Here is a 13,315-nt window from a genome sequence, read left to right as displayed (position 1 = left end):
CAGCACCCTGTCCAGCTGAATCTTAAAAGTGTCCAATGTCTGGGAACCCACCACTTCCGTGGGGAGATTATTCCAATGGCTGATTATTTTCATTGGGAATAATGTCCCTCGTGTCCAGTCAGTATCTCCCCAGGAGCAACTTGTCCCCATCACCGCTCATCTTCTCCATGGGACTCCTTGTACAAAGGGCATCTGCATCTATTCTGTAGCCACCCTGTAAATACTGAACATTGTGCTGAGGTCTCCCCTCAGCCTCTTTTCTCAAGGCTGAACAAGCCCTGTTCTCTCAGCCTTTCTTCACGTGGTGGCTTCCCAGTCCTTGGATCATCCTTGTGACACTTCTCTGGATGCTCCCCAGCCTGTCCACATCTCTTTTGCACACCAGACTCTAGGCCCAAGAGAAGCGTTGGTGCCAGAGGAAGGGCAGCTCTTCATATCTCCAAGGAAGCTGAAGTTCACCTTGGGTCACATAATTCTTTAGCTTGAGAAACACCGAGACCCCTGAAACGCAGCTCAGCCAAACATCAGCTTGCTTGTGCTGAACCAGAGCTGCTCGCACCATGGCGGGAGCGGGTCTCATCATGCTCTCCAGGAAGCTGTGAGCAAGGCCAGCACAACCTCAGCAGAAGAGGAGCTGCCAGACCTGAGATGAATGTGGTCAGAGGAGGCTGTGACCGCTGGGGCTGAACACTGAGTATTTTCCTTCCCTGCATGACTCAAAGTACAAATGCAACATCCTTGTACTGGAGATACATGGACCAAGAGGAGCAAACCTACCTGGGCTCGGAGGGGTCAGGCAAGGCAGGCGCTGCCGGCAGCGGGGAGAACACAGCAGGAGGGAGATGTTCTGCCAGGTCCTTTCCGAAATGAGAGTCACCTGGTGTAACTCAGTGTGGGCTCAGGTGCGATGAGCCCAAAATAACTGCCACTGTTCTGCGGCATGTTGTATAAATTCTCAACTAAATTTAAAAGAAAACACACACCCGAGTTCCTGCAAGCTCTCAGCGAAAGCTTGAGCCCTTGGCTTGAAAGCTGCGCTCAGAGCCAGCACTGACACTTGATTAAAGTCTGCTAAAAATAGCTCCCTGCGTAGGTGGAAGGAGAGCTCATAAGCACAAACACAGGAGAACAGGCAGACACAGGGTTTTTGGCTGGGGTACCAGGTGAGCAGCAGTGGGACAAGGGACAGCAGCATTGCCAGACCCATGGAGGAGTATGTCTACACCCGGAGTTCTTCCTCGGGGCTGCAGCTGCCAGCGCAGGAGCTCAGTGCTGGAGCGGGGCCGTGTCTTCTTTTCCAGACCATGCTCAAGCCCATGAATGAATGCCGCCATCATCCTTCATGCATAAAGCTCCAGCAGACCACGTTTGAGCAGTGCTCTTGGCATCCTTGAGGAAGACAAGACCACATGTGGGTCTTGTGCAAGGTTTGCCACCAGGGTCCACCATGAGGGTAAAGATCCCACAACACTCCTGTGAGAAGAGCCAAAGCGCCTTTTCTCCCCCAGTATCCCTCATCCCTATCCACACACCAAAACTCCTTGGTTGCAGCCTTTTTGTGGTCCAATAACAGCCCTCAATGGGTAACATGGAGGAAGTGTCTCAGGGAGGCATGTGGGTAGAGGAGCACTGGGTGCAATGGAGTTTTGACCCACCACATCAAACATCAGAGGGTGTCCTGCACCCATGGTCCATCCCATGGCCCCAGTGAGCCTGTGACAGGCAAAGAGAGCAGCTGTAGGATACTCAGCCATGGAAGGGAAGACAAAAATTGGGGTGCGAAGGGTGTGGGGAGGAGGAGACATCACCAGAACCTCAGACTGACATGTCTGGTTTTGCAGCACTTCCAGGCTGCTGAAAGCCACCCACGCACCCAGGCAGTCCCCAGCACCCATGGCTGGTGGCTGGCAAACCCATGATGGCACAGCGGGCTGTGGCATGGCTCCCCTTGTCACCACAGGAAGGTCAAGGTGACCCACACCCTGTCCCATGAGCACGGCCACAGGGACCAGAATGCCCACCCAGTGCTCCCCGCATGGAAAAATGTTCCAGAGACCTTTGCATCCAGGACAACTTTAGCTTTTAACTCAGTACGTCCATAAGTTTCCTCAGCAGGTCCACATTTTTTCCTCAAATCCACATTTTTCCTCAGCAGATCTGCATCTTTCCCTAGTAGATCCCTATTTTACCTCAGAAGATCTGCAACTTCCCTCAGCAGGTCCACATTTTCACTCGGCACATCCACATTTCACCCCGTCATTTCACCACACCGCCATGTTTTAGCTCAGCAAACCGGCTGTGCGCCCACACCAACGCTTCCGCCAGCACGGGCAGTTCCCGCCACTCGAAAACATGGCGCCTTCCCCTCCCCTCCTTCTCTGCACCTTGTTTGAGGTGGTGATGGCAAATGTAGCAGTGAACACCATGGCAGGCAACGCCCATGCTGGACAGCCCCGTCCTTGCCGCCATTACCCTTGTCCCCGGTGCCATCTTGAGTCCCCTCAGCCTCTCATGGCCATTGCCCAGGCTCCTCTCCCCCACCCCGCCATTGCGACGAGACTGAATATCTTTTGTTTGTGACAAACTTGCCCCGTCGGAAACACTGTGTGGGAGGCAGGCGGCTTCCCTCCCGCCTCTGCCTCTCTGCCCTCCCGGCCATGAGGCACGTGCGCTGCCGGGCGCCCGCCATGCTGGCCACTCACAGGCTGGGCTGGTGAGGGAGAACAAAAACAACACTCTCTTTTTTGGCCAAGATATCAATCTAAGGCTCTCTTAGACACCCCCAGCCATAAGGCTGCATGGCAGCAGGGTGACCGGTGCTGCAGCCCTCAGTAGTGCTGCTCTCCTCACCAGCACAAAAAGCCCCACGGTGGTCACACCATTTTTTTAAGTGGAAAAAAAGAGCAAATGTGGTGGTTTGTTGAACTCTAGCATGGAGCCAGGCTGCCACGGCCAAGCACCGTGCCCCCCAGACCCTGACAAAGAGAGGTGGCAACCGCCATCACGCATCGCTCCAGCTCCAACACTGACCAGCCCAGCCAGGACCGCGCACAGGGACACCCTGCAGGACAGACACCCTGGGACAAGCGCCCCCACTGTCCCCACAGCGCCCCCCCCGTAGCATGGGGATACTGGAGAAAGCAGAGGAAAAATAATAATATCCCTTTTTTCTCCTTATACACCCCAGCAATGCCATACTTGCAGCTCTCCTATTAAAGTAGCCCAAAAAGCTCCCAAAAGCATTCAACTTATTGCAAGCTGCCCCACCGCGGGGGGACCCCCGGTCTCAGCAGCACCTGCAGACCCAGCACAGCACCAGGACTGGCTTTGCTTGATTTCCTTCCTGCCCAGCGTCCAGAGCTACCCAAACCGCAGCCGATCTGACTGGAGACTCTCAAACACCATCCCCTCACCACTAAAAATAGATCGAATCGGTTAAAAAGGAAAAGAAAAAAAAAGGCAACAAGAACAATATCTGCTTGACCATCAAAGAGAAAATACACTCATTTCAAGGCAGGAGCACCTGAGAGGAGAACTTTCGGGTTGTGTTTTCTCTTTCTGCAGTAGATGGGCTTGGTTTTCTTTGAAACAGATTAAATATTTCATTTCTGCCAGCCCAAGGGAAACGCCTGAGGCACCTTTGGTGCCAGGTACTGCCCGTTCATGGGCTTGGTGGGGCTGCAAAGCCACCCAGTGATCAATCAGGTCAGAACAAACGACTCATTTTCTTTCCAGCCTGCTACCTGCTTGTTTCCCATTTGCACAGAAAGAGGCAGAAGCTGTGGGCTGGAAGGTGCGTGTTCACCCCACCACTCATCCGAGAACTCGGCAGTTGGTTGCAGGAGTGGGCTGCACGGGGAGCACCTGCAGCGGCCTCGCTGCTGCCTCCCGGGTCTGGACCTGGCAAAAAGGAAAAAAAGCTTAATTTCTATGTATAATAAACGAGGAAATTTGCCGCAAACAACGGCTGGCAGAGGGGCTTGCATTAAAAAACATGGCTCTGCTAACAGAGGTGGTTTTTCAGAAGTCGGTATCAAACAGCAATGGAAAACGGGGTATTTTTGAGCTGTTCTATGAGGAGTATTTGAGCACAGTGATCAGTTGGTACATCCGACACATTACGCACTAAAGTGTTTACCTGGTGCCACTGGAAACTTTTTTGCCAACACCTTAAGTTAAATTCACGCCGCCTCTTGCCGAAAACAATCCTTGGGCAAGCTCACTCACCTGTAAAACATCCGTAAAAATCAAAGACATCAAAAACATCTGTAAAAATCAAAGACATTTAAAAGACCTTATTGAACATCAACAAATGCATGCTGAGGATTCATTCGACCCCAATGGCCCAGAGACTGAATAAATGCAACAAGAAGAGAATGAGCTGGGAAAGAGTTCAATAAAATTATTCAAAGCACAGGAGAAACCTGGGGTCCACGGGTCAAACTGCCAGCACTTGGGATTTTACAGTGCAGCACTTTGGGAAGCTTCTTGTTTTGGGAAGCTTCTCCTGGTTTGGGGACTCGCCCACGACCCCACAGATGTGGGTGTCCCAGCCCTGTTCCGAGCAGGCTGGGTGCTGCAGAAGTTTGGGTAATGACGGTCACAGTTTTGCGCACACACATTTGGCAGCTTTTAGCAGCCAGTCCAGGTTCAACTGCCTTTCTTTTCTCAGCTTTATCCCTAGTGTTTTATACGGTTCGTTAGCCAGTAAAATTATAATGTGCCTTGCAACTTGATGCAACATCCCTGAAACACGGCAGTGAGGGCTTCAGGAGTTGTTCAGATGTTGTTTCATTTCGCGGTGCCCAGCAAATATGTTTGCAAAATTGTGATGTTTCATCTATCTTCCTTGCTGCCAGAAATGTCAATTAATGGGAAATAATAGTGTTATATGTTAAAGATAACGTGCATAGTCTTAGGTACAAAAGCAGCAGCGTGCTTGCACACCGTAGCTGGGAAGGCAGGCAGCTGTTGAGATAATCACGTTGTTTTAGTGACCGTCATTCTTTTCCTCTGTGGCACTAGGAGCTGTGCTGGGGAAGGGCAGGTTTAGCGTGGAGCGGCGTTCCCAGTAGGTAGCAGCAGGTCGGCTGATGCCAAGGACACAGGTCTGAGCTGTGCCAGGATCTGCTGGGTGCATCCACCACTGCCGAGCTTGGGCACTGCTCAGCGAGGCTTTGGGAACAGCACGGAAGTTAAAACACAAAGTCAGAGCAGAGAAAGAAATATTGGATCCTGACCATTCCTTCTGTTTTTAATAGATTGAAAAAAAAACCCAAACAAAGCAACAAAACAAAGAACGTGCAGGTGTCCTCCTCCCTTCCTTTCTCATGCGAACAATAGCTGTGACAAGAGAAAAGGGGGGGTTGAGCAGCGCAGCCATGCTAACAAGTTCGTTTTAGGTACCACCCAGACCCTGAGCAGGCTGAGCTGGGGCAAGTCCTTCACCTGACATGAATGTGGAGGAAAAAGAAAAGCCCCCAGAAGGTGAGACTGTGAGGGCAGAGTGTGTGGGGAAGGAGCTGGGCTTGCAGCCTGCAGACAGCCGTCCCAGGGTCTGCTGCAAGCCAGGGGGGTTTTACAGATGGATCCCACCACAGACAGGGATGCCAAGGCCACAGCCAGCTGCCAGCATTGCAGCTCTGCCCAGGGCTAACACGGCATTTACACAGAGCTGGGCTGCAGCTCCACATCCCCTCTGTGTCGTGCAGGGTGTCCTGGAAAGGGACACTGAGAAAGGGCTGTCCCATCCCAGGCAGCAAACCCAACACAGGTCCTTGAGCCACCAGACTCCACCAGTAACACCACTCACCCGTTTTGCCCCATTTCAGCTTGGAAAGCAGCACGAGGGGTGTTTGACACCCTCTAAAGCAGGGCCCAGCGCAGAGCAGGATGAGACACGGGCAGCACAGCGCACTGGTGAGGCCAAGGGAAAAACAAGGGCTGGAGCAGACCAGGAGTTACTGGAGACACTGCAACGGGCGATGGAAATGCCCTTTGCAGAGCTGTTGGGAAGCACAGCTTCCCCTGCGGCTGCATGTCCCACTGTGTGCACAGGCTGCCCCAGCCCCCCCAAACACCCCGTGTCCCTCTGGAGCAAGGGACACTGCTCCAGATGTGCCAGAGTCCTTTGGCAGTATCTGTATTGTCATGGCAGGTGGTTTTCCACCTTTTCCCTTGCTCTGCTCTGTTCTACAGCCAAAACAGCTCTGCTGTGCCTGGCGAGGATTAACAAGAGATCAAAATAAATCATTTATCTCCAGATCTGCTCTCTTAGCAAGGGACACAACGACGTGCCACAGCCCTCGGTCCGGGCAGGACCGAGCTTTGCCTGGTGCTCTGGCTCCGTTCAGAGAGGCAGCATTTAGGAAACACAGTTTTTTGGTTGGGTGGGGTGGAAATGAGGGTCTTCTCCTTGTTGAAACCGAGGAACAGGAGGTCTCCAGTTACCGGGGGGGGACGCGGAGCAGCTTCACACCCAGGCTGGACCCGGGTACCAGAGGATGCTCTGCATCCCTCCTCCTCCCTTCTGTCTAACAGCACCAAGGCACTTTCTCATTTTCAAATGACTTGAGGGAACCACTAAAACACAGAGACGGGTTTTCTGTTGTTTTTTTTTCTTCGTCTCTCTTTGCCGCCCTGTCTGTCCAGCGTGTAATGGAAATTTTACCACTGACGCTCGTGATGAACAAACAGGAAGCCAGCAGAAAAGTGTGGCAATTCGCTGCGGCCCGGCTCCTCAGAGTGACAAGAAAGGCCATAAAAGCCGGTGTGGGGGTGGCCGGGTGGGGTAGAGCAGGTGATAAGGGATGGACAGACAGACAACCGCTGCCTGGCTGCCCCGGGGACACGGCGCGTTGGCAGGTAAGGCGGGCGCTGCCCTGCACCTTCTCTTATCCTTTCTGCAGAAATGATTTCTAATTATTCTTGGAAGTCCTCACTGCATTTCTGCTCAGCTCCTTTTTGCAACGGGGGGAGGTCGGGAGGAGCCTGGCGCTTGTTCATTGCTCTGTCCCAAACTCACTAAAACTTAACTTTGCTCAGAGAAACCAAATCTGTTCGGCTTTTTCTTTGATGCAAAGCTTAAAAAACCCCAGAAGCCGACCACAGCTTTCCAATAGGGCTGTCTGAGAAGCTGAAACCATGGCTCTGCAACACCCTTACTTTCTGCCTGAAAGATTTCTCTTTCCTTTGCAAATCCAGAGTCACTCCATTGAAACAGTCTGGGCTGCACGTGGGGCACCTAGAGGTGCAGCCGGCTCAGTCCACACCAGACACGTGCGAACGTGTTAGCAACCAAACTAAGCAAGAAATCAAGAAAGGGGCAGAAAATGGATCATAGATTCCTCTGTGCCTTTTGCTGACAGCTCTTCTAGGCCCACTCACCTCTCGCATGGAGCTTGTCGGTGACAAACTTGAAAAACTCTTCCCTTTGATTTTGTAGTTAGTTCACTCATTTAAACCGATGGGTTTTTAACACTCATTTTTCCACACTTAAGGGCGAATCAATCTGCCATCAGGCTGCCAGAAAGGGCAGCCAGAGATCCCCCTTCCCCAGAAAAGCGGTTTCCAGCATCCCATAGTGTTTGGAAGCCCAGTTGGTAAACCCCTCCCTTACCTGCAGAGATGGGCAGGAGATTTTTGTGCTGCTGAATTCCAAAATCCAGGGCAGCCCCCTCAGAAACGTGCTCTGCCGTCTGCAGCCGCTGGAGATCCGCTCCTCCCGGCCTCGAATGCTGATGGCCCAAGGAACCCCAGCGAGGGAAACGTGATTTGGAGATAACGAGGTGCTGGAGGATTTCCTGGGGTGCAGACAGACAACATTTGCAGGAACAGGCAGCTCTCAACCATGGTTAAGCCAGAGTTAACCCCACAGCCTGTGCCAAACCCAGACCCCTCCTGAGCTCAGCTTTTTGTCCCCAGCAGGCCCGAGCCCCAGTGTCCCCATTTAGCACCAGCTTTGGGTGATTTCAGCCCCCCAGGCTCCTGGAGCCCAGTGCTCTGCCCCACACAGCCAGTCGCTCTGCATGAGAGGAGCCAGGCTGCTCCACAGGCTCCTTCTCTGAGACCATCCTCAACTCATCACACGTGTTGAAACGCAGCCGATGCTTTTTTGAGCAGGCATGTACCCTTCCCACTCCGTACGGCCCCTGTTGGGTGCTCGCCGAGAGCTGCAGCATGACAGGTGTGCGCTTCCTTTCTTTTAAAAACAAAAAGAATGCAAAGAAATCCAGCAGAGGCTGTTAAACCCAAGGACGTGGCCATTCGGCAGGGCCACGGCTGCACGTCACCAGCCCGGGGACACATCTCCCCTCCAGCACCCGCTTTGGGATGCTGAGACCAGAAACTGTGCCGGGTGCTGCCATGAGCCATCCCGGTGATGTGCAATGATGGGAATCAAAATGAAGGGGAAAGCACGGAGGGTTTCAGCTCTGCCAGACACCCCTTTCACAGAATCATAAAGTCATTTTCGTTGGAACAGACCCTCAAGATCATCAAGTCCAACTGTTAACCCAGCCCTGGTATTAACGCGTGTCCCTAAGCCTCTGCTGCCCCCCAGCACCGCTTCGGGAAGGAGCTGCTCCATGAGGACCCCCTGGGTCAAGCCAGGATGGAGAGGAGCTGAAATGCTGCTCTGGGGGTGCAGAGCCAAGGGGCTGCTTCTCTGCTTTCTCCTCCACATTTCTCAAATGTCTGCGGGGTCTGGAGAAGGACGTGATGCAGGACACAGGACACGTGGCACGGGGTTCGGCGGCTGCCCAAGCGAGAGGCACCTCGAGGACTGTCTAACCTGAGAATGGTGAAATGTAAGGGTCAATCTCAGGTTCGTCAGCCCATGAGACGCCTTCTCCAGAGCAGGACAGGCAGCGCCGGCCCCCACCGGCACCGAACACACGCGTGAATCCCATCGCAGCTGTTTGCGGCCATGGGGAAGGACCAGGACAGGTGAGAAGCAAAGGGAAGAACGTGGCCGGCAAATCCCACCGGGTCCTTAGGAGAAGCTGCTGGAAGCTCGGCCTTGCTTTGGCACCGATGCTGTCACAGTTGGCGAAGCAGCGTCTGCCGCGTGTAACTCACTGTTCACAAGGCAGAAGGCTCCGAGTGCTAAATGTGCCTAATTAGGAGCCACTCCGACTCCCACCAGCTGCGAGGCCGCCGGACCCAGCGAGCGCAGCCGAGGGGTGAATTTGGCATCTCTGAAAGCATCATTAACACGTCGCTCCTCACACTCCTGAGTGGAGGCAGAGACAGTTACATCCCTAAAAGTGACGATAATGAATCCCCAGGCAGCACACGGGGCCCTTCAGCACTGAATGTGTCAGTAATTTATGAAGGGAGCAGGAAAAAAATAAAATAAAATTCCAAGCTGAGCTTCCTAAATAAAACACAAGTACAAGATGCACTTACTGGATTCACTGTCTTTCCTACAATTACATGACTAATCCTAAAGCAAAATGGTCTAAAGCGTTCCCAGCCCCAGCGCTGACCATGGGAGTGGCAGAGGAACGGAGCGATATCGGCTCCCAGCCATGGGGCTGTCCCTGCCCAGAGCCACTGCCACCCTCCTCCCAACCCAGAGTGGTCCCCAAAACCCCACAGGTGATGCTCTGGGCATCAGCCCCTCCTGCCGCCGCCCTGCCCCACAGCCCCTGGCCCTCCCTGGTGCTGCTTCTGCAGAGCAGCCGCTGGAGATGGGGCAAGAAAGAGGTTTGCAGAGAGGGCCCAGCCCCACATGGAGGGGAGCAGCTGAAATTGCTGCCACCGGGACATGTGCGTTGTTTTGGTTTCGGTTTTGTTTGTGTTTCTGTTTTTTTTTTTCCTCCTTCTCTTGAAATGTTCATTCCTTCAAGAGCGATTTTTAAGTTTAGAGGCAGCAGCACTTTTGCAAGATGAAGTGATTGCTGAGCTTTGAGTGCCCAATGATGGAAGCTCCAGTGGGGAGGGAGGAAAAGGCAAATGAACCACGTGTATGAACCCCAGTTTGCACCCAGAGGTGTGTGTCTGTGCTGGGCAACCAGGCCATGCAAAGAACCTGCTTTTTGTGCTCTGCCAAAAAGGAAAAATTGCACTCCAGAAGCACATCTACGCTTCTGAAGTGAAGTTTTCATCTGCATGATGCCAGGAGATGAATCACTCAGAGGAGCTGGGCAACTTCCGAAGGAGCCGTCAGCTCCGGTAGGGAAACTTTCCCTGGGAAATCTGCATTGTCTGATTGTCTCCTCCCCACATACCTCTGTCTCCCCCCAAGGCTTTCATACCTCTCACCCCCACATACCCCATGCACCACTCTAGACTCTCACCCCATGATCCCCTGTGTCCACTCAGACTCACGCCCCACATACCCCTGTGCCCCACAGACTTTCATCCTCGTACCCCCACGATCCCCCATGTCCCCAAAGACTCTCACTCCCGCGTGCCCCCCTGCACCCTCAGATTCTCGCCCCTTTCACCCCACATGCCCCCATGCACCCCCAGACTCTCCCCATGATCCCTGTGTCCCCTCAGGCTCTCACCCCATGTACTCTCGTGTCCCTCCAAAAACTCTCATCCTCTCACTGCCCACATACCCCCACTTTTTCCCCAGACTCTCACCCCACATACCCCCATGTTCACCCCAAACTCTCACCCCTCTCACCCCACACACCCGCGTGTACCCCCCCCAAAACTCTCACCCTCTCACTCCCACGTACCCCCACTTCCCCCCAGACTCTCACTCCACGCACCCCAATGTCCCCCCCCCACTCTCACCCCTTTCACCCCGCGCATCCCCGTGTCCCCCTAAACTCTCACCCCTCGCACCCCACGTACCCCCGTGTGCCTCCAAAACTCTCATCCTCTCACCCCTCTCACTCCCGTATTCCCCCAAGACTCTCCCCCACGCACCCTCGTGTTCCCCCCCAAACTCTCACCCCTGTGTCCCCCCCAGACTCTCCCGCACGCCCCCGTCCCCCCCTCCCGGTCCCGTCCCTCGGATTCAGCACCCCGGACAGCTCCCGCCGCCCCGGCCCCGCTCCGGGCCCCGTCACGTGGGTTGGGGGGGCCGGGGGGGCCCGCGCCGCCCGGTATAGCGCGGTCACGTGGGTCCCGCCGCCGCCCCATATAACGCGGTGCCGGGCGGGCGGAGCGGCGGGTCCTGCCGGGCGGAGCAGCGGCGAGCGGTGAGCGGGGAACAGGGGCACCCACCCCCGGGAGCCCCGGCACGGGGAGGGGAGTCCCAAGACCCGGGGTGCGGGGGGTGTCCGGTCCCGGGGACACGGAGGGTCCCGTGGCCGGGGTGGGGGGGCATCCCATTCCCGGGGACACGGAGGGTCCCAGAACCCGGGGTGTTCATTTGTCCGTGAGGTCTCGTCCCATGTCCGGGGCACCCAGGTGGGGTTTGGGGGGTCCCAGTCGAGGAGCAGGGTGTCCCGTCCACAGGTGGGGGGTTCCAGCCCCCAAGGGCTCCTGTCCCCAAGGGAGGGTCCTGTCCCAGGGGGAGCGGGTCCCCATGTGCAGGGGTGGGGGTCCCATCCCGGGGGTCTCCATCCCCAGGGGGTGTCATACCTGGGGCGGGGGGTCTCTCCCGGTGTGAAGCCCCTTGGGTGACCCCTGACCGCAGTGGGGGGGATGTGGGGGTCCGGGCTGGGGTGGGGGGGGGCTGTTGCAGGTGTCTGTCCCCAGAGTGGCTGCGATGCGAGTCAGGATGATTTCGGCTGCCTCTGTCCTCGTCCTGCTCTTCCTGCCCTCGGAGACCTGCTCACCCCTGCAGTGGCCCCGGGTGCCGTCCCGCAGGCTGACTCTGGCCCCCCAACCCACCTGGGAGCCCTGGCCAGGAGCCCCGCAACCCCCGGATCCCCCCGCCAGCCCCCTGCCCCAAAGACTGTGCCAGCCCGGTGGGGCAGAGCCCACCCCAGCCTCCCGAACCCCACGGGGGCTGCAAACCGGCAAGAGGCGAGACGGCAAACCCAACTCACTGGATCTCACCTTCCACCTCCTGCGCGAGTTCCTGGAGATGTCCCGGGAGGAGAGACTGGCCCAGAAGGCGCTCAGCAATAAGCTCTTGCTGCAGAGTATAGGAAAATGAGGGAGGGTCGTGGCAGAAGATGAAGTAGACCGACCCCATAACGAGCAGCCATGGCAGAGCGGAGAAGGGGGGGATGCTGCTGCCCAGCCAGCAGCTGGAGCCGTGCCCAAGGACCCTCCTCCTTGCCCGGCGGGTTCCCCATCGCTGCATCTCGCGTGTTGCTCTCGCTGTTGTACATTAAAGTCACCCTCGTACCTGCCGCGCTGCTGTGCTCTTGCGTTTTGCCCCCATCCTGGAGCTGCTTGGCCTCTATCACCACCCAAACCAGGCCTCCCCAAGAACACCGGAGCTATCCCAGATGCATCCCTGGGTGAAAGGGATGGTGGTCAGTCCTGCAAGAAGGTCTGGAGTTGGTTGGAATGTGGTGTGGGGTGATCGTGTCCCACCGCAGGCCATCAGCAGCCTGGGAGGGATCAGCACCACCCGTGAGGGATCACCCTGCGCCCATCGCCATCACCCGAGAGTCATCAGCATCACCCACACAGCCAGAAACCATCATCCCCAGGGATCCAAAGGTCCCTCTTCCTCCTCCTAGAGCTGCGCAAGCAGCAGCTCCAGCACCAGCAACCAAAACTGTCCCAGAGAGCAGTCTTGGGTCTCTCAAACCAAGTTTGATCTCTGGCGGTGACACAGGACAAAGCTGCTCGCACTGCTAACGCACTGTAATCACTTTGTGGGCTGTTTTGTTTTTTTCTGTAAAGCTACATTTTTCTCCCATTCTGAAAAAAGGTACAGAATACGCAAAAGCAGAAATTACTGCAAGGAAAGGGAGGAACAGTTTGTTAAACCAGAGGCGATCGCACCGCCTGAGGCAGCCGGAGCAGCTCGGAAGCATTTTTAACCCTCCCGGGAATGCTGGGGGGCCTGGAACTCGCTGAGCTGACACCCCCAGACTGGTGTGAGGAGGAGGAGGAGGATTTGTGCTGCTTGCAGGGTGCTGGGCACCAGCAGCAGCCCCAGGCAGGACATGGGTGGGACAGGCGGGTGTGCGGGTCCGTCCCCAGGGGCTGCAGGGGACATTTCTCTGGGGACAGAGGCCGGGCAGGTGCTGGTGGCTCCTCCAGCCCCGTGAGGGATCCAGCACCGTCTGGGGGTGCAGCCCCGTGTCCTCCGCCTGTGGAGCCCTCCCAGGGCACGGACTGTTTCACAAAATAGGGTTTGCTCTGACCCCAGGCTGGGAGCTGCACCCTGACACCCAGCTGGAGCTTTTCCTCCCCCAGCATCTCTGCGAGTGGCTCTGAAAGCCGCTGC

The 13,315-nt window shown here is 55.8% G+C and overlaps 1 protein-coding gene across 1 annotated transcript; it reads left to right on the top strand.

Moving 5' to 3' along the window:
• Positions 1–11,671: 11,671 nt before the first annotated feature.
• Positions 11,672–12,064, top strand: LOC135575604 (corticoliberin-like). The gene has a single exon (XM_065032764.1). It carries the CDS (start codon positions 11,672–11,674, stop codon positions 12,062–12,064), a length of 393 nt encoding a protein of 130 aa, XP_064888836.1.
• The last annotated feature ends 1,251 nt before the right edge of the window (positions 12,065–13,315 follow it).

This window comes from Columba livia, chromosome 16, assembly GCF_036013475.1.
Source record: "Columba livia isolate bColLiv1 breed racing homer chromosome 16, bColLiv1.pat.W.v2, whole genome shotgun sequence".
NCBI classification, from domain to species: domain Eukaryota; kingdom Metazoa; phylum Chordata; class Aves; order Columbiformes; family Columbidae; genus Columba; species Columba livia.
This window is presented reverse-complemented; position numbering and strand designations above follow the sequence as displayed.